This window comes from Haemaphysalis longicornis, unplaced genomic scaffold (assembly GCF_048455015.1).
Source record: "Haemaphysalis longicornis isolate Haplotype H1 unplaced genomic scaffold, Haemaphysalis longicornis Haplotype H1 scaffold_3, whole genome shotgun sequence".
Lineage (NCBI taxonomy): Eukaryota > Metazoa > Arthropoda > Arachnida > Ixodida > Ixodidae > Haemaphysalis > Haemaphysalis longicornis.
Genome location: NW_027526335.1, coordinates 16,415,793 through 16,436,365, shown reverse-complemented (window position 1 = coordinate 16,436,365; position 20,573 = coordinate 16,415,793). Strand labels below are relative to the sequence as shown.

At 47.6% G+C, this 20,573-nt stretch overlaps 1 protein-coding gene across 1 annotated transcript in view; it reads left to right on the top strand.

Annotated features, from left to right (window-relative positions):
• The window catches only part of LOC144174031 (cell adhesion molecule Dscam1-like), a 233,129-nt gene that overhangs the window by 155,147 nt on the left and 57,409 nt on the right, over window positions 1–20,573 (top strand). The window contains exons 12-19 of the mRNA XM_077702433.1: window positions 7,412–7,588; window positions 11,613–11,757; window positions 13,513–13,649; window positions 14,646–14,777; window positions 15,475–15,642; window positions 16,647–16,717; window positions 17,164–17,428; window positions 17,821–17,919. Of these exons, the coding sequence (XP_077558559.1) occupies window positions 7,412–7,588; window positions 11,613–11,757; window positions 13,513–13,649; window positions 14,646–14,777; window positions 15,475–15,642; window positions 16,647–16,717; window positions 17,164–17,428; window positions 17,821–17,919 (1,194 nt within the window). The remainder of the gene's footprint in view (window positions 1–7,411; window positions 7,589–11,612; window positions 11,758–13,512; window positions 13,650–14,645; window positions 14,778–15,474; window positions 15,643–16,646; window positions 16,718–17,163; window positions 17,429–17,820; window positions 17,920–20,573) is intronic.

Here is a 20,573-nt window from a genome sequence, read left to right as displayed (position 1 = left end):
TGTTCGTTTGGTGTTTTATATTTTAATACGAAAATGTTTTATGCCGCGATACCCCAAGATTTCACCGACGTCATATCCGTCATGGAAATTGCGCCAGTACACTTTTGCCGAAGTGAGCCACCAGCAGCACATCGCTCGCCAAGCACACCCACAAGACGGCCACCGACACGCAAATCATTCTCAGCTTCAAATTTCGCTGCACATTTCACTTTCGTGTTTTACTGATTCCTATAACAGAGGAATCAACCACAGTTTTTCGACTTAGGATCACCATTTTTAGTTATACAGAAAGCAGCGAAAAACACTCGCCCAGAGTTGGGTCGACCCAGCCTAAGGCATTAGGAATACGCGCCTGATGTGCTACCCGCTCGGCTACCTGGGCTGCTGCATTCTTCGCTATGTTCCGGGTGTTTACGTTTATGTAGCTCCATCCTACGATTGGGAGTGGTAGCCAGCGCAACTTAGCATCGTCGTGAAGGGAACCTTTTTTCCAACCCGCTCAGCCCCGGCACTGAGGTCTTGTATTTAGGGCTTCGGTTAATTAACATAACCTGGATAATATAGAACTCGTAGCCGAATAAGCGATTGCAAATTAAAACAGAAGCAAATCTGGCAGCAGTTCTCGTTTCCATAATTGTCGTAACCAGCCCAAGTGTAGCTTTTAGAATACGCTATAAAAGCCATTATCAAGAACTTTAAATGATGCATGTCGCTCGGAGTACCCTGAGAAGAGTTGTACCCTCATTTGAACAAACAGCGCAAGGACGCGGACGAAAGAACGGAAAAAATGCAGTACAAGCGCCAAATCAGCTTGTATTGTCAGTAGTGTTTGTACTGTCTTTTTTTCCGTTCTTTCGTCCGCGTCCTTGCGCTGTTTGTTCAAATAATGTATAGCCCAATCCCAAGCCTTAGTTACTTGTACCCTCAGTAACCTCAGAACGTAGTAACAAGTGCTTCACTTTGAGCAATCCCCTGTTTATGAATTTAGTTGTCAGCGTTAATTATACAATGCGGCCTCCCTCAAGAATCGTGGTCAGTGTCTTCGCACGCATCTTGATGAGAGGAGGAGTGCCTTGGGCTTCCTTACGTTGCGCCCTCTCATTTCCCCGCGTCCACCGCGGAACGTTAACGCCCATGCCTTGCACTTCCGCTTACAAACAGCCCCAAACTTGTACGCGCGAAGCGACTCGACTGTCTCGAAAGAGAAACAAAAGCTTGAGAACTTCCGCGATAAAGGCCACACCAGTGAAAACAAATCGTCGCGGGTCACGCTATGACGCAATCAGGCCAGGTGCTTTTGATTGGTTCGCTGTCATTACCGCTCTATAGGCGGCGCATTTTGCGCCGTCTTGCAATCTGCTGTTTCCCTCCTGCTCCTTCGGCCTAAATTCCTCGCTTCCTTTATTCTTTCTCTCCCTTTCGCTCCCCCCGCTGTTTACCTTGGCGCACCGCTCACGTGACTAAGGACGGTCTGGAGAGCCTGCTGTCCATTTAACGGTACCGCGAGCCCATTTTCTCAACCGACCCGCTCGAGCCTCGCCGGAGGGTGCGTTCGCCGAATGGGGTGACCTGGAGCACGCCACCTTCTTTCGGGCTTCGGCAAGCAAAGGAAACGAAGAGGAAAAGGGATAGGCTTTCCCGAAAAAAGGACGGGTATAAAGGCAGGAAGGGAGAAGCCCCTCGCAGGAACAGTGTCGGTAACGCGGGCGCCAACGCGTGAAGGAATGCTCCTTGGAGCGGCCACGCCGTCCTTCCTCCCCGGGGGTCTGGCCATTTTTCGGAGAGCCGCCCTCACAAAGAGCCCACGGCCCGTAATGAAAGAAGCCGTCCGGGAGGACACTCGGCGGAGGCCGCGGCGCACTCTCGGCCGGATCCTCGCGCCCCGCTGGCGACGCCGAAGATTCTGGGCTGGAGCGCTGGGCGGTGCGCTGTGTGCGCCGACTCGTGGGATTCGCTGGCCCGGGCCGTCGAGGGATGCGGAGTAAACAGACGACACAGCGAACGTCAACCACCAGGGGACGCGGGGAGGAGAACGCCGATGTCATTTGCCGGAGAGTTTGCACGACACCTGACGCGTTGAAGCTGCAGCGTTCACCCTATACGCCAGGCTGCGCGTATATACACTCAAGCCTTCAGATAAAGGACTGAACATGCAACGAAGGCGATCCTATAACAAACAAAATAAAGCCGGCGCAAGCGCTGGACTGCTAGCTGGAGTAGACGAACTTCTATCATTACGAAAAAACAACCGCCATGAGGCCGTACGTAGTGTCTGTTTTAAGCGGCCGCGGCCGCGTGCTCAGTTGTATCCCCGTATCCGGGACCATTTCCTCCCAGGAGTAATTCAAAGACAAAGTTTGGGAGCACCCGCTACGCTGGATATGCTCGTAAATGCAATATCACGCAGCTGCGTAGAACTCAGAACGAAAGAGAAGAACATTATTATAAGTTAAAAAAAAACTAAATTGTGAATTCCAATGCAACCGCGATAAGCCCGGGAAACGTTGATATTCCTTTAAATGTCACCTACCTTTATCCACTTTAGTCATTTTATTCGCTTTCTTGCTTCTCAAAAATAGTAAATAATTCGCTGAGTGCGGACACTATATCGACCCATGTCCCTCTCTCTCTCTCTCTCTCTCTCTCTCTCTCTCTCTCTCTCTCTCTCTCTCTCTCTCTCTCTCTCTCTCTCTCTCTCTCTCTCTCTCTCTCTCTCTCTCTCTCTCTCTCTCTCTCTGTCTCTCTCTCTCTCTCTGTCTCTGTCTCTCTATATATATATTTCTATCTCGATTAGCCCACCTCTCAGGCGTCAATGCTCCCTCAGCCCGTCCTTGGTTTGCTTAGGGCATTGCTTGTGACCTTCGCCTAACCAGTACTAGATGACGCGACGCGGAACCTAGACCTCGGAAACTTGTGCACGAACTACAGTGCTGAACGTAGGCATCGTTTGATGAGACGGAGTAATTTTCCGGCTACCACACGTAAACGGCACTCAATAGAACTTGGGTTTCCAGTTGTGTGTCTCCTCGGCTGCGTCATTCCGTTTCGTATACGACACAGGAGGGAAAGCACCTACTGCTTTCTACTGCTTCGCATTCAACACTAGCGACGTTTTTGACCAACTGCTAAAGAGGACCCGCTGTTTGAACTCTGTGACTTGTAGGTAGAGTGGTTCTTGTTGGAACGGCCTGTGTTCGAGTCCTCTCCCACAGAGAACGTTGCACGCTCTAACAGCAAAATACCATGTTCCCGCGAAGCAGTCAAACATGTGGGCCAAAAGAGCCTTCCGATTTCGGGCCAAGAACCTGGCTCTCTTTACGCACAAGTGGAGTGCACTGCTTCCCGCTGTGCCTGAATCCCCGATCCTATGTACTCACTGGTTGACTGATTTAAGGTAACCGCCTTTCGGTGAAGTATAGCTTAAATGGCCATACGATAAATCATGCCAGAATTATATAAATTTCGAGAAACTTCCTGCATGCTTTTTAAGCCTTTCCGCACGCAAAAAAAGAACAAGGACATATCGAAAGAGTGATTTAGACGTTAATGACAGCAAGAAGACAAACAAACAGAAGCAACACGGAAGTGAAAAATATAATTGATATGCTTTTTTGACGCTGTTGAGTATGCAGACTTTATTAATAATACGGGAGCGGAAAAAGTTGGTTGCACTTATTGGTGGTGCCCTGATGTCCTGATGTTAGCTGGCGTTGCATATCTCCTCCTAGATCATTGTATAGCTTGTCGAAGAGTTTAAAACAGTCCTTGCGATGGGAACCGCTAGGGCCAAGAAGAAAAAAATTGCGGCTAAAATTATCTGATAATATCTACTACAGTCAAATTAAAATTCCCCGTGACAGGTACTTCCTTACACCCCATTACATATCACAGCAACTCGAGCACAATCATAAATGCTCCAATATCGGAGCAAAACGGATTTATTTAAGTTACCCTATTTTTTTCAAGACTGCCGGGGATGGAACGCCCTACCTGCTGCAACAGTCAGCATTGTTGATAACGAAGCTTTTGTGAAGGCTTAGTGAAAATGTGTGTGTACGTGTATTAGCGTAAATTGTACATTTTTACCCTCTGTTCTTCTTCTTGCTTACATTGTATTCATCGTTTATGTATCCTTCCACACTAATGCCAGAAATGGCGATGCGGATAAACAAATATACAAATTTAAACAGACAAACTTCAAGCGCATGTACAGGAAAGCGGTAAATATCTCGAACAGAATCGGAAAGAAAACTAACATGATCCCTGCTTTACGCCACATTCTAAGCTTGCACCGGAGTCCCTTAAAGCATTGAAAGGCTCTGCTTGCACTCAATGCTCGTCGAGCGAAGGCAGTACAAAAATTCAACGTTTTTATCCAGGATTACAGCTATCTTCCCTAACCCTCGACTACTCCAAATAGGCCGGCTCAAATATTCTGCTAATATTTAAGACTGCGTCGAATCTCACGGCAGCCGTGAGAATTACCTCCGGGAAATTCTCACGGCAGTTTCCGTAAAAGCTGGCTGGCTTAAAATTCGCAGAATAATATTACGCCCCTCCCAACGTAACCTAACATAACATAACCTCACCGAACCTTACGTAACCTAACTGACCGCATTATAACCTACCAAAATCCAGCCCAACTGCAACAAACCTAATCTAACCCAGCCCAACGACACAGAACACAACCTATATTAAACGTAATCCAACCCATCATAGAAGTCCTGTGCGTCGATATCTTGATATAGTAAGAACCAGAGTAAAAAAATCATTGACAAAATTACGATGACCGGAAAATTCCGAAAGCTAAATAAAAAAGAACCTCACGATAACGGACTCCAACCTGAGCATTCTCGTTTGAAAGCCAGTACTATACCACAGCGCTACAGGGGCAGCTACGAACACGGCTTTTCAGGGAATACTTATACCATAGAATCTCCGGGTAGCGTGCTTAGCCAATGAGAGGCGACTGGCGTCAGAAATTTCTGACGGTAATTCTCACGGTTGCCGTGATAATAGACACTAGCAATTTTTAATGTTCCAAAGGGCACCTAGGGAGGAAGGAAGAAAAAGAGGTAAAAGAAAGGCAGGAATGTTAACCAGGCTATGGCCTAGTTTGCTAGCCTACCTGTTGGAAAGGAGAAAAAAAGCAAACAAAAAATAATGAGAAAGGTAAGCCTAGAGTGTAAAGAGCTGAGCTCAGCGTTAGGACACTATAGGCGTTAGAGTTCAGTGAGTGTCAAGAGAGTAAGAAACTATAAGTCTGTTTTTGCCAGACATTTGTAGTATGTTTTACTGAACAGTCACCGGCCTTTGCCTGCGTTGATAACAGTTATCAACGCAAACAAGGTGTTAGGCAGTGAATGAAGGCAGCTGCCTTCATTCACTAGCTAACACCCCAATGGATCGACGAGCTAACGCATTGTTTGCACAGATAGTAAAATTCCCTGCGCCGGCGATCACAAGAGACCTGCATAAGACACTTCTATTCGCGATGAAAGCGGAATAATAGCAAGGCTTCCTTCACAGCCACCGCCGTGCCTTGCCCAGTTGAGATGGCTGCCTTATCAGTCGCTACGGTCTCGTTGGCGGGGCGCGCACAACGGTTCCGGTCGCGTGCGAGATCCGCCGCGAGTGCGGGCAGAGAAGGGCGCCTCGGGGGTGGGAGTGTCTCTGGGCCCCCCATTGTGTGCCTAGGGCGCCCGCGCGTGCCGCTCTCATTAAGGCTGGACCGTCTCCGGCCTACTGCTGCTCTTCCGCCGCCTCCCGAGCGCGGGCCCACGTGAACCGGAGCGGTACTTGAGCGCCAACACAAAGGCCAGCCCTGGGCGCAAAACTGCCAACCGCATCGAATCCGTCGCGAGCGGGGAAGGAGGCGAGCCTCGAGCGGCGGGCGCGAGCGCGCGCGCTTTGTCGCCGCATCTTCGCGAAGAATGCGCCTGTCTCGAGCCGCCGAGGGAAACTCCATCGATTACGGGCCCAGGCTCCGCTGTGCGAGACGCCGCGCGCTTTGCCAGGCTTCTCTGTGGCCCTCCCGCCCTCTTCTTGGCGCGCCCCCTTCAGGTCCTCGTCCGCCGCCCCCAGGCCGTATACACTGGCTTCGCTACGGAGTGGATGCCCTCGGGACGTTCGTTGCAGGGTCAAGTAGCTAAGTGGCCAGCCGGAGATAGGTGTATGACCGCAGTCAAAAATAATCAGCTATGAAAAAATACTAATAGTTTCTACAGTAAAGTACACCTGGAAACCTCCTATTTCTTAGTTTTCCGCAGCCATTTTCTTCAGTGTTTTTAATTAGAGCGGAAGACTTACATAATTCTGTCTAACTGAATGCGTGATGTTCCCAGAATTGCACAAAGAAAATCGGAGCGCGCATCGGGAAATGGAGACAGCAACGCCGGAAAAGGGTTCTGAGAAAGGTCGATGCAGCTCGCGTCGGGAAAGGGAAACAGCAGAGCCATAGGAGGGTTCCGGGAAAGGGCTACAGGCCGTACGACGTTGTGCGCCTTGCATACCCCTCTGCATTGGATCAGAGCTTTATTCCACGTCACAAAGGGAGAAGACGCATCAGGCCCTAGTCGAGAGCACGGAATACCGATAAAGTAGAATACGCGGGAGAAGCTAGAACAGCCCGAAAGGCGGCTCGTCGTCACCGCCGTCGGGAGGAAGCGTATGAAGCTGCGCCAGTGGCCAGATGAGAGGAGCATGAAAGTTCAACAGCAGCTCAACAGATGGTCCAACTAGGCTTTCCCCTTCACATCGTTTAAATCTGCGAAGCATACACGTAATTTTGTTCCTTGTTCTATTGAGCCCTCCTTACCAGCGCCCGCTTGGAGAATATGAAATTCGCGCATTAGGTACAGTATTTGTAGTTTGCCAAAAAGCGACATAGGCTCCGTTTTTTTTATTTCTGTTTGGTTTTCCTCCTTCTCGAGTGTCTCATTACGAAAATTTTGTATCATGCTCTATTTTCTCCAGAAATACAGTCGCTACTATCCTCGAACTAAGAATTACATATATCTGTTTATGTCAGCACGTTTTCGCAAGCTTCCATTTCGTATTACAAGAACAAAAGTTCATATCCCCTTCCACATGTGGCGAAGATCCGTGGTGTACGAATTAAACATTAGAAATCCCCTAAAATCTGTCCTCTGTGTGTCCCTTGGGTTTTACGTATTATGTATGCTCCGCGGTGAATAAAAGCCACCGATGCACCGGTGTTCCGCGATATTTAGAAACCTTTGGCTATTGTGGCTCTCGGCGTGTGTCGCGGCGTGCAGCCCGTCCTGTTCGCTGCGCCTAAATTTCTCCTCCTTGCCAGCTCGGCACGGCGCAAACTGAAGGGAGAAACGAGGAAAGCGTGTCGTGCCCCGAGTTCGCGCCCCGTCTTTCATGACGTCACACTCTCTTACAGCGGAAGACGGCGGAAGTGGCTTCGAGGACCTGCGACTCAACTTCCGCTCCTACGTGCTACCCAACGGAAGCCTTGTGATCGCTGACGCGGAAGAATTTGACGAAGGCCTCTTTAGGTGCACGGCGCACAACGGCATCGGCGGCGCCGTCACCAACGAAGCCTCGCTCCGCGTCCGAGGTGGGTGCAGTCAAAAAGGCAGGAAACGCCCTTCACCCCCCCCCCCCCCCCCTGCGATACATATGTGGTGCAGGCTGGGAACCTCTTTCCCTCTCACACTCACTCACTCACTCACTCACTCACTCACTCACCACCCCCCTTCCCGTCTCCGCTGTTCCAACCAGAGGCGACGCGATAATCTTTCCCACAACAAAGGAGGCTTGGTTGCGTAAGCCTGAAGCCAGAGGCTCAGGTCTGTTTGGCGAGTCAGGGTTAAGGGTACAAAGTCATCGAATAAGTTGAATAATGGCATAGCCCGCAGTTGTACAATCGAAGTAAAAGGGAGACACCGACCAAAAGAAACCGTTAAAAATTTTTAAAATTTAAAACAACAATAAACAAGACGTTTTGGCTTCGCTACGTAAGTCTTGTTCACAAAGATTGCGAACAAGGCTTCCGTAGCGAAGCCGAAACGTCTTGTTTTTTTGTTGTTTTAAACTTTCAAAGTTTTTAACGCTTTCTTTTGGTCGGTGTCTCCTTTTTACTTCCACATGTCTCCCGACCAGACGGGTTTTCACCAAACCCTCGACTTCAGTCGTACAATCGCTACGCAATACCTCAAAAGTGGGGAGGGCCATAGATACACCTGTCAGTGAGGTACGAAGATAATCAGAAAATAATTATCAACTGAGCTTCTATATCGCGTACGAAGGGAACGCATCTGTATGGGTAAAATCAATACAATGGTAAGTTCGCGAAGATATTGGTACATAAATGATAGATTAGCTGAGTAGATAAGCGATCGAGACAATGCAAAAATGAGCAATGAAATAATCACTTCACGAAAATATAGGTTCAGTATTCAAGAAAGACATGGTTTTGCTTCTGTTAGTAGAGCATGTAAAAATCTCACGGGTTGGAAAGACTAGAAATGTTTATTATGTCAATATACATCGGCCTACTAGAGCAGGTTTTAATCCTTTGGGGCCTTTTGCAGCCGAATGTGCCTGCAGTTGTAGACGGCATTGCGTCCTCTACAAAAGCACAACAAATTAAACAAAAGCATCCGGTATTCTTTCGGATTCAAAACTTTTGCTATTCGAGGAGTCTGATAAAAAATGGTCACAAAACAACTGACTTTTTTTTACAGCGAAGTTGTCTATGGCTAGAAGATCGAGCGAATTATCTGCGACAACCGAGCGACGTAGACCACATTCACTCGCGAGCGCAGCGCCACGTTACGGCCCCCACTCAAATTCCCGGCATTGTATACTGCGCGCTACACATTCAGGGTATATAAAAATTCGTAAGGAAATAAAAAAAAAAGGTACTGGGCCCTAAATATCTTGATATAAGAAGGCTTCTGTTGCACAAAAAAATGTCTTCTCATCAACGCATGAATGCTTAGTGTGAAGCCAACTTCCAAGGCATCAAAATAAGCTTGGTTTTGTAAGCTGGATTTTCCAAATTGGGGCTTGCAGAGTGAAGTATAGCGATCAACGGAGAGAGTATGATTACAGAAAACGGTTATAACTCTTGTTTTATCGAAATTATCCTCCAAAAATTATACGAGAATTAGCCGCTAATACGACTCTAACATTACGCTCCATAGCTTCACTGGTCATTCTTTTTCGCAGTGTTTAGAATGAAAATCAGACTAACAGCTTCCATTTCTTGAAGGCCCTGAGTGACTTTGTTTAATTCACGGAGTAACTGCCAATAACTCGTTATCTCCCTCTTTGTAAGGGCACTCGTGCTATTTTTTCTCAAGCGTCTGGGTTGGGGGCGAACATACCTGCTGATGGAATGTTCCCCAGCCGCTCTTAAGTACAGGCTTAGAGGATGAGTTAAGATTTTCTTTAACCGTGGAAGAAAACTTTCAGTGCGCGGTGGACGTGCCTGAAGCAGAAAATAAAACCTGCATTTCCTCTCAATAAACGCGCTTGAAAAAACTTGCCATTCATCACTGAGCTGTCATCGCAGTGTTTTCCGCCCGGAAATTTATAGAGTCAGCGTAGAAAGCCGGGAAGTTCTGGAAACAACATTTTTGTCGACGAACATGCATCTATCTATTATATTCGGATAGAAATCGAGGGAAAATAAATAAATATGAAAAGCACTCTTTTATTCACGCTCAGTATAATACGAGATTATAGTGTAGGAGGAACGACATTTATTTTTTGTTTTTTTTTTACAACGTCTTTATAACAGACACAGTAAGAAGGGTAATCATTTATCGGAGAAGATTCCTTTATCTGTTTCTTGTATTTTCGGAGATTTAAAACAAAATTGGCGAAGCTTTCGTCGAAGGTGATTAAAGCCTTCGTGCAGGGTGGAAGCCATATTTCGTCGTAATGAACGGCTCTGGACTTTTTTTCTGTTTGGCTGTTTTTTTAGTTCTGTTTTTTTTTTCTGTATATATAACTTGTGACTTACATTCGCTCGAATAGCGTGATATTCAAGAATTAAGTTTCTTTACTGAGGAAAATATTAGGTGACGCACAAATTATAGGTTCATTGGCTCTCTGGAGACGGCATTGCAAGCTCTACTTATAATACGCTGCCTTTCCGAAAGAATAAAAAACGGTAGACAAGATCAGTGCAGTGTTGAGGTTGGGTACATGATGGGTGAAAAGACATAATAATTAAAAACACGTTGTACGAACGCTAAATAGGCGCTAATCTAGTGTTTCTAGATATAGAAATCTTGTAATCTAGTTATCTGGCTAGAGCAGAAATGTTTGTTTACCCGCATTAATGCAATAAGTTACTCTTAATAATAGACCTCCTAGATGGGAAGGTAGCGTTGCAGTTGTTTTGTGTCAGATATTGAACGGTGTTTTTTTTTATCACACGAACACGAGCAAATCAATGTTCACTTCGACTTTTTTTTCCTTATTGTAACTCAGTATTTACTTACTATTCCGATGTCCACGTTTAAAGGGGTGAACAGAAGTACGTTGAGCTTGGTCACCGCATTTTTCAGTGTTTCTTACGCTGAATCTTCTGTGTAAAAGGGTGTACCCCACTGACGCTGAAACATTGGCATGTTTGGATTACTGGTAACAAGTACAGAATCGCCTCATCAATTACTGAAAACGAGTTGGCTGCCCTATCGCGAAGCATACGTACCTTTCTCCCAGCGTAGGTTAAATAATATCAAAATGCGCTGACATTGAGCGAGATAACCCGGGGCTTCCTTGCGCTGCATTCCTGCGGCTCAACTGCACTTGTGTACTCCGAGACATACAAAAAGCGGTGTCACTATATCTCTAGCTACTACGGACAATAACAGTTGATCTTCGCTAAATCGTGATAGCACATTAACTTGTATATACACGGTGACTCAGGCCTAGGTTTTGCAGTCGAACAACGTTTTATCGAAAATCAGGGCAAGCTTTCGAAAACATTTTCTACACCTAATAAAAACATGTCTATTGGGACATCATTTTCGCGGCTAAGTCCATTTTCAAGAAATAATTTTATGTCGGTGCGGCCTCTTCATTTCTGACACTACAGTCGGGTACAAGTTAAGAACGGCAATAGCTCATCCCTCATAGTGCATCCCTCCGCCGAAACGACGGACCCGGATGTCAGCGTGCGTCCGCGCGTTTTGAAACGAGATTGCGCTTAATTCATAACATCATCTTTTTGTTTCACGCCTACTTTTCTGTTGTTGTCGCTGCAGGAATTTGAAAGCGGAATAAGTGCGATCAATAAGGCAAACAACTTGAGTCCCGTTCAAAATACTTCTTGCGCCGCGGGGAGTACCAGCCGGCAGCGGGGATGAGGCGCAGGGGCAACTTCCTTCGCCGTTCTAAAGTTGTCCCCTAATTCTGCAGTTGTCACCTTCCCTTTAATCATGCCACAATCCCTGTTTTTAACGGATTTTTTATTTAAAAGGAAACAAGATATTTAAAAACGTATGCCTCTTCTGTTCAATAAATGGGAGCTGCGAAGCAGCGAACAAGACCTCCTAGCTTTGCGTCTGCTCAAGGCTCCGCAAGGAGCCGGAAGGGTAAGCGGGGTCCGCGGTCGCACGCAGAGCCACCCAAGTTCCGGGAGGCGTTTAAGGCGCTGCACGTGCGTCGCGGCGAGGCCCTGCACGCCAAGTGCTCCGTGCACGCGGGCGACCCGCCCGTGGTCTTCGCCTGGGAGAAGAACTACCGGCCGCTGCTCAACTGCTCCAGGTGCGTGCGCCGGGCCCGCGCCCTTCCGCGCCTCATTAGCTGTGCCCGCTTTCCTGTTCGCCGCTCGGGCCTTAATTACCCTAATCGGCTTTGCACGTTGGACAGACAGGTGGGGAATTTCCTCGCGCGCGGAAGCCAGGCGCCTCCCCTTACGCAACCTCTACAGCCTTGACATTACGAAAGCGGGATTAAACTTGGTGTTTGCCAAGAGCGCTAACAGTGCCTGAAACGAAGTAGAAACGTCTATACGCGCTCCTGTGTGGTTATGCGGAGTTTTGTCTTGCGAGCGTCGGTGTCTGCCGGACATGAAGTTCCTGGCGGAAAACAAGAAAGCCGCACTCGGATTTCCGGGGAAACAAAGTTGATTGGCTAAAATTCGGCGCTTGTATTTTAACGTGGACCGCAGTTCCAACAGCCACGTAGGATTGACCTTCTCCCAAGCGTCGGGAATGACTTTCGTGCAGCCGGCTTTTTTCATCGCAACGAAAAATGTGGGAAAATAAAGCTAGGGAACCTGAAGTATGTAAGTTAACCATGCTCTGTCAATTGAAAGTATTGTTTCACGTTGTTTAACGCCGTAGCCATGTAGTAATGCTCCCATACCCGAATTCTACAGACGCCACATTCCACTGCATCCATCATACTTTCTGGCCGACGAACCAATGTTTTCTGTCCAACGTGTTTGTAACATTTAGCGGAGATAAAATTACTGCAGCCCTTGTCATATCATGCGTGATCACCCTGGTTCTGTGCACCAGCCATCTTCATTGTCTTTTAATTCGTTTCACTTTTAGTTATACTCACAGGTTTTAGTATTAACGGTTACATCGCTCACTAAATAACTCGTTCTTTGGCTCTCTTTTCCCTTGTTAGCCTTGCATAATTAAGCATCCACTATCATCATCAACCTAAACCCCCGGGAGATGGATCGTAGTTTCTGTAGCGCAATTCGGCGCATAGGAGTCCGTAAAGAGCACAATGCTGCGGGAAACGGCTTCTGCGACTTTCGTTTTGACATGAACGCGATAAATTAGTTGTAATATAACTTTTTGTTGGAAAAGCACGACCACCGGTCACGACGAGGAAAGCGGGATGTGTAGGGGGATTCCTTTGCACTATGAAAACGACATTCATTTCTTGTTCCGTTCGCTAACAGGGATGGGCTTGCGTTCAAACAATGGCAGCATCACTCAAAATGACATCCAAGTTGCGCCCCGAGTGACATCCCATTTGCGCCCCGACCGTCATTCGATTTGAGCCGTGAGTTGCACCTTGATGATTCCCTAAATGAAACTGCAACTCACGGCTCAAATCGAATTTCGCTTGATGGTGGTGTGCGCACGGATGTACGCGGACGGACCCTGGGAGGTCCTAAAAGTACTCCGCACCGTTGCAGGCGAGGGAGTAAGCCGTTTGACTCTCGCGTATTAACTTACGGTCGTAGCCCAATGAATAAGATGACTGACACTGGGGCTCTTCGATTTACAGTCTCGGACTCACCACGGATAGTCCGCGGGTAGTCCGAGAATTCCGCGAAGCCATAGGGATACATCGGAAAATCGAATGCCGGACTGCTTCTCGGGGAGTCCGCGGTGAGTCCGAGACTGTAAATCGAAGAGCCCCACTAACTCTGTCTGGTCTACCAGACACAGGCTCGAATCCTGCCGGTGCCTGTGTGATTTTTTTGCGATTGTAAATGCTATGCGCACGTACGCGGACGGACATTGTGGGGTGCTAAGAGATGAACGCGCGCAGGTGTGTGACCAGGAGCGACAGTTACGCCTCAGAGTTGACGCTGCTGGGAACAGTGCGGAGTGACACAGCACTCTACACATGCGTCGCCCAGAACGACATCAGCAAGGCCAGCACGGTTCTGCACGTCGTTGTTCAAGGTACGACGCTTTACTAACGACCACGTCTGGCACATGGGTTTTAATTTTTCAAACTGTGTCATTACGACAACGTAATGACACAATTTGTACTGACATGTTCTGTTCCTCCCCGCACATATAATCCCGTGTGTCGGGCCCGTGACGATGACTTGATAATAAAGGATTGTTCTTAAAGGAGTACTGACACGAAATTTCCATGTTACGTTTTCTTCGCCGCTATAGGTGCCCACCAACTCAGTAATCATCAAATAGCACACTATGTGGTCGAGGGAAGCGTAAATGCTTACTTACAGCCGTTACTATCCGTGCAAGTTTCGGTTTCGAGGAAACGAACAACGAGGCGGCCGTCATAACAGGAGGGCACTCATGACATCCCCGTTCTCGTCGCACCTCGGCGATCCGCGCGTCCATACTGGTCGTGGTTGCCCTGCCCGGGCAGCATGACGTCAGCCCCAAAACTGTAGCGTCAGGCACAAGGCGAAGCAGGCCAGCCAACGGTAGCCAGCGCTTTGGCTACGTCACCGGAGCCTTGACATCGGTAGTGTGGGTATAGGCTCTCAACGCGTTGCGTTGATGCTGACGTCATAAGGGTATCCGCTCTGAGCTTTCTCGCGCGGGCAAAAATTAAATTGATTTAAAATATGCTGTACTGAACGGTTGCGGTTGAAATTTCCTGATAGTTATCTCCACATACAAAGGCTGCTTCTTGCGTAGCTATCTCAGATTTCAAATTTCGTGTCAGCACTCCTTTAAACACGAATGCCAAAAGAAAGGATTACTTGATTAGCTTAAAAATAAAGTGGTCCTAAAATGAGCCTCTTGAAAAGTTTGCAGAAGAAAAAAGCTACCAATACTTCGAAAAAAAAAAACGAAACAAACAACCGGCGTGAACACGAAGAAAAAAATTATCGGAAAATAGTCCGCAGTGCGATCGATGCTTTCCTTTCCCGATTCCCCATTGTGTCCTCTGTTTTCCCAACCCTCGCCGCCGTTCAGAGCCACCTGACGCACCCTCGAACCTCGTGCTGACCAACTACAGCAGTCGGACGGCGTCGCTCCATTGGCAGGCGCCGTTCGACGGGAACGGCGAGATCCTCAAGTACAGAGTGCAGTACAAGCTCGAGAGCGGTGAGCACCTCGGGCATCCGCCCTTTTACTCCTGTGGTGCTGGTTTTTTTTTTACTTTCTTTAGTCTCTCTAGCCTTCACCGAGAATGCCTGGTTTTATTTTGACCATTGCTCTAGCGTGAGCGTTCAAAATAAACCACGCACTTTTAAGAACGTAGCCGACATATACGCATAAACCTTTTTCCTGTTATATTATACATTTTTTCTACGTCCTTTGCAATTGTTAGGCTGGCGCCAGCTTCCTAGCAAACATAAATACAAGAGAAGAGGGCGCTTTCTTTGCTCGGAGTTATAACAATTGTTATAACCCCACTTTTCCTCGTGCTATTTTATTTGAGCCTTCCGTAGTGTAATGGGGGCTCATGAAAAGCACACTTAACGTTCAAATTTAGAACAAACTAGGTATTTTCAGAATACCTTGACCTGCCTTAGGTATTCGAGTTTCCGCTTCGACAAACTGCGGATTCCCCTTGCCTGTGAAAGTATACACTCGGTAAATGTTGCCAGCGTGCACCGCTTTGCGTGCATGTCCCGCCACCAGATGACAGAGGCTGGCTAGAGGAGTTCTAGATTAGCCAGCAAACGAAAAAAAAAAAACGCAAGTTCAATGCGTTTTCAATGAATGTGAGGGGTATAGCCGTAAACTTTAAGAAGCACGTGCATTCCAACGCTAAAAATTCTGTCTAATCCAATCGCAGAGCTGCTAAGTGGATTCAGTTACGAGACGCCAGTGTCGCCGAGCGAAACGTCAGCCACGCTTGTGAACCTCCAGCCCGTGGTCACGTACGAGATCAGGGTGGTCGCCGAGAACGCGTTCGGAACGAGCGCACCGAGCAACGTCACCGTTGTCACCACCAAGGAGGAAGGTAAAGTAAAAATGGTGATTTCGTGCCATGACTAAATGCTTCCTCATTTTAAAATTAAGATAAAACGCATGCCATCATTCCCAGTGTTCGGACAAATGCCTAGAGCCCACTGGGTAAAATACTCCGCTCACTTCTTACGCTTGAAAGAAGAGCGACTGCGCTATAGCGAAATGAAAGTTCTGTCAGTGTTAGTGTGACAGCGGCTTCGTCACCGTCCTTGGCTTGTAGGAGGATCCCAGAGAGGAAGTATCCCACCCCCCTTTATTTTCCTGTAAGCCAACATTGTAGGAAGTGAATTAATTGCCGGCGTTGCCTGACCGGACGGCATGTAGCGACAATTCAATGGCGTAGTGTTCAGTATTTATCATAGGTATTATTACTCTAGGCCACACCTTCATAACACTTCGCCCGCCAACCTCTACCCGCTCAGTCGCTGTTCTCCATTCAGGTTCTACACATTTTCTTTCCCACTCAGCCCTTTTGGGCTAATTGTGTGCTTTCGGGGGGCTCTGGCACATTCCACTCAGCCCATTAAGACATCTAACTGCTTCTGGCTCCCAGAAGAGGACTGACATGTACAAACAGTCCTACCAGAAGTACACAAAACAGCTGTTCCTCTTATAGGTGTGTATATAATGTGCAAGATCGGGAGGTTGAAGAGATGATGATGATGGCGATGATGATTATGATGATGATGATTATAAACTTCATGATTTGGCTCTAGGGGCGGGCCTTAGAGCACCCACGAGGTGGGAGGCATCCTTTAAAAAAACCCCGAGCCCCGTGTCTTCAACGCACGTACTACTGATTCATTATGAGGTTTAAAGCACTGACGCTACGCACCCGATGAGGCGCGCCGTATTTAAGAGCTCTGGATCAATCTCCAGGGGCACCTGGAAATCTTTAACGTGCGCTGAAATCTCGAACACACGGGCGTTTTCGCTTTTCGCCTCCATCAGAAAAGCGGCCGGAGCGTACTAAACGAGCCTCGCCTTATATCGCAGCCCCTTCTGGACCACCGACTTCGGTTAGCCTCTACACGACAGGCTCCCAGTCACTCAAGGTGACTTGGCGGGTAAGAAGGCTTTTCTTTCCACAGTCTAAACACAGTGAACCTGATCTTGGCTGGAGTGAGTGAGTGAGTGAGTGAGTGAGTGAGTGAGTGAGTGAGTGAGTGAGTGAGTGAGTGAGTGAGTGAGTGAGTGAGTGAGTGAGTGAGTGAGAGAGAGAGTGAGAGTGAGTGAGTGAGTGAGTGAGTGAGTGAGTGAGTGAGTGAGTGAGTGAGTGAGTGAGTGAGTGAGAGTGAGTGAGTGAGTGAGTGAGTGAGTGAGTGAGTGAGTGAGTGAGTGAGAGAGAGAGAGAGAGAGAGAGAGAGTGAGAGTGAGAGTGAGAGTGAGTGAGTGAGTGAGTGAGTGAGTGAGTGAGTGAGTGAGTGAGTGAGTGAGTGAGTGAGTGAGTGAGTGAGTGAGTGAGTGAGTGAGTGCACTGTACAATTTCTTGAGCGTGCAACGGCTATCGCAGCCTCCATCTCGGGACCAGCACCACGGCGTGATCTTGGGCTACCACGTCAGTTACCGCGTGGCGGATGGGGCAGGTGGTGGTGCCAGCGAGGCGGCTTCGGTGAAACAGGTCGACTCCCGGGGTGCCAACTCCAGCCACGGCCTGGAGACCACCTACCTGACAAACCTGCGCCGGCTCACCAAGTACGCCGTCACCGTACAGGCATACAACAGCGCCGGCAGAGGACCAAGCTCGGACGAGGTGTTTGCCACCACCCTCGAGACGGGTGAGTCCCCTCCAAGCGATGAAAACGTCCTTTATGGCCCCAACACGGATGTCTGCTAACTTTTCCTACACGCGTGTGGCGCTGTCTCTCAATAGTGTAAGCGGTCTCGCGTAGTTTTCCTCCGTTACCTTGTTTATAGCGACGCACAGAGCCGGCTATTTCACATACGGAGTAATTTCTAACCGTGAGCTTATGGCGTTTAATATTTTTGCTCTTGACGCAGCCTTTGGGCAAAGTTAAAAATAAAGGTGTCGTTGTCCTGCATTTTAAAATTATTACCCTTCCATCCAAATTCGTATTCATAAGAAACGTCTTGAAATTGAAAATGTTGTAGGCAGTATAATATTCCCAAGCACTGATTTGTTTTATTCTGTTTTGTATGTTCTGGACAGCGCCCCCGACATCGCCGTCGGTGCAAGTGGAGCCCCATTCGACGACGTCGATATTTGTTCAATGGAAGAAAGACCCAAAGGACCGATCGGAGAACACGGGTAAGGGAAGAACATCGCCATCGCATGACTAAGCAATACCGTAAATTAATTGGGTGCCTCAAATGAAACAAAAAAGAGAAATAAACAAGAAACTTATAATTCATATGAATAGACCTGGTGGATGACGCGAGTTTATTGATGTATTAATAAAAATAATTTCTTAGCTTGAGCCCCAAGCGAATAGCTGGGATCAGAAGTTGTAACTGAAATTTAGATAAAACTTCTAGGGAACCATGGTGCTCATCGCTGCCAGGCACCTGTTTCTACCCCTCAAATAGTAATGTTAAAGACTAGTTGGCGAGAAGCTCTGTCACCGCAACCAGAGTGAAGGCCAAGGGCCGTGTAAAATACGCTATACCTTATTCTCAAAGTTCCATGGTACTTCAAGTATTTTTAATGCTTTTTTTCAATCGCGTTCAAACTCTGTTCCAAAAGGCTTTGTGGAGTTGTTGGTCCCTAACGGCAACAAAAAAAAAAATAAAGACAAAACAATCCGTTCAATTGCAATACCAGAATACAGTACGAGTACATGATGAAATTAGGCCTTGTAACAAAGAAGTACGTCGGCAGAGGGGGGGTTTTCGGCAGCTACCCGTTACAAGCGCACGTCTCAAGCAGAGCACGTTTTCTGCACTATAATTTCATTAAATCAGTGCCTGCCCACAAACTCGAAAGCTGCAGCACGCCCGTAAGCTGACGCACATAATTATGCTAATGTTTACCCGTGTTGAGTTTTTAATCAGGTCAGTGTAACTGGCTTTCACTTAACTCACTTTTGTTCTCGCTGAGCGTAATTTCCTCCTTGGTACTTGTTCTGCTCATTCTCCTAAAAAGAACGTTGGCTCTACTAGGCTCGCGCTGATGGGATTGCGACCACGAATTATGTAAGTTAATTTGCACCGCAATGCTCTGGTCGTCAGCCCCTACACTCCACGCACCTTGCTTCCTCCAACCAAGCTTTTTTCATATTTCGTCACAACAGGAACAGAAAAGATGTGCCATTGTTTACATGCGTAAAATAGCCGTGCGCGTGTGAATATTGCATGGCGTAAACTTCCTCCTCGCCTTCATTATAGGTTTATACCCTCAAGGTGCATACGAAAGAGTCCAATAATCAGCCTCTCGCTTGGGAATAAAGAAACTAGTTAATACTGAGAATCGCAGATCTGGGGTATCTAAGTACTAAGTGATGGCAATGTGCACTGATAAATATTCGCTGCTCGCGCTGTTCGCGCCCCCGTCTTCCGAAATTTTAAATCCAAAATCGAAAGAGGAAATTTTCGCAACGCTGGAAGAAATATGGCCACCAGAAATCTCTGAAGAGATGTTTCTCAGGTCGCGTCCATTACGGATACGCGCGTTGGCTTCAAGTTATAAGCTAGCAATAACCTACACGGCATGCTGAATTTCCCGTGGCCCTCCTGAGCCAGGCTATAAAACTTGTACTCAAAACCGCGTACTCATATTTACTTGTCAGGAGAGAATCTGGGCCGAGTGACTATGGTTACCTTTCCCGAAGCACCTAAGATGCCGCGGCGCCGCAGAAAAATTTGAAGACGATTTCGGTACTGTTAAAGGCGTCTTATGCACTCAATAGTAAAGTAATGAAAAGGAAGCATTACGGGAGCAAACATTCATCCCCGAAACAATTGCAACAGTCCGCACTGTTCCTCCTTTTACTTCGCTTACAATTTAGTATTGTCATTTCGCAAAAATAAATACATCTCGGCAGCGTCGCCTGCGTGAAGCCGCGGCAAAAGTGTACAGGAGGATAAAGTGGCAAAGAGGCTGGAGGAAGGGGGGGAGGGTTAGCAGGAACAAGGGGATAAGAGAACGGAAGGGTGGGAGGAGTGAACTCGGTTTGTAGACACAAATCCGTCGCAACGCGAGTCGCAATGCTTGCGCAAACCACCCGGCATAAATCGAAATGAACACGACATATTTATTTTGCACGTGGACGGGAGTAGGGCTGGGATTGAGTGAAAATGGTCTTGTTTTGGGAAATGATTACTTTTGAGAAGGGGCCCCTTGCGCTTTTCGTGGGCGTGTTCAAATTGACACAAAGCTTATCTAGGTAAGCGCGGTATCCTGCTTAACCGCGGATCGGATGCCTACCTTTCACTGCGAGCACTGCAGATGTAAAAAAGATCCTCGGTGCCCCTTCCAGTAACTTATTATTTATTACTGCGAATTGAAACTGCGCCGATTTAGTGGCCGCCTCACCCGTGAACCCACACTAAAGCTCCCGAATTTAATAAAAAGGATTTATGGGTCGACCTGATGCAGATTCGCCCCAGGTGCGCAAGCGAGCCTCGCTTGGTTCGCTAGTGCCATTAGGCGGGTCCTAATGGATCTTGCAATTGGAAGGAAGTTTATGCAAACGGGAAATTGTGCCTTCTGAAACTTCAAAAGCACGGGAATCAACATCGTGCCGGCATTCTAGTTGTCGTCACAAATAATGGGCTGACCCTTCACCTTGAGAGAAATCCTGAATACGCCAATGGTTGCGTTATGCTCACTGCATGAAAACAGCTTATCATTAATTACGTTCAACGGCCATGCTTTCTTTTTATATGCTAAGCGAGACACCTAGACATAACAGGCCCTGATATTTGTTGCATACATAAAAGTTGGAGGACGGCGAGCTAAATACA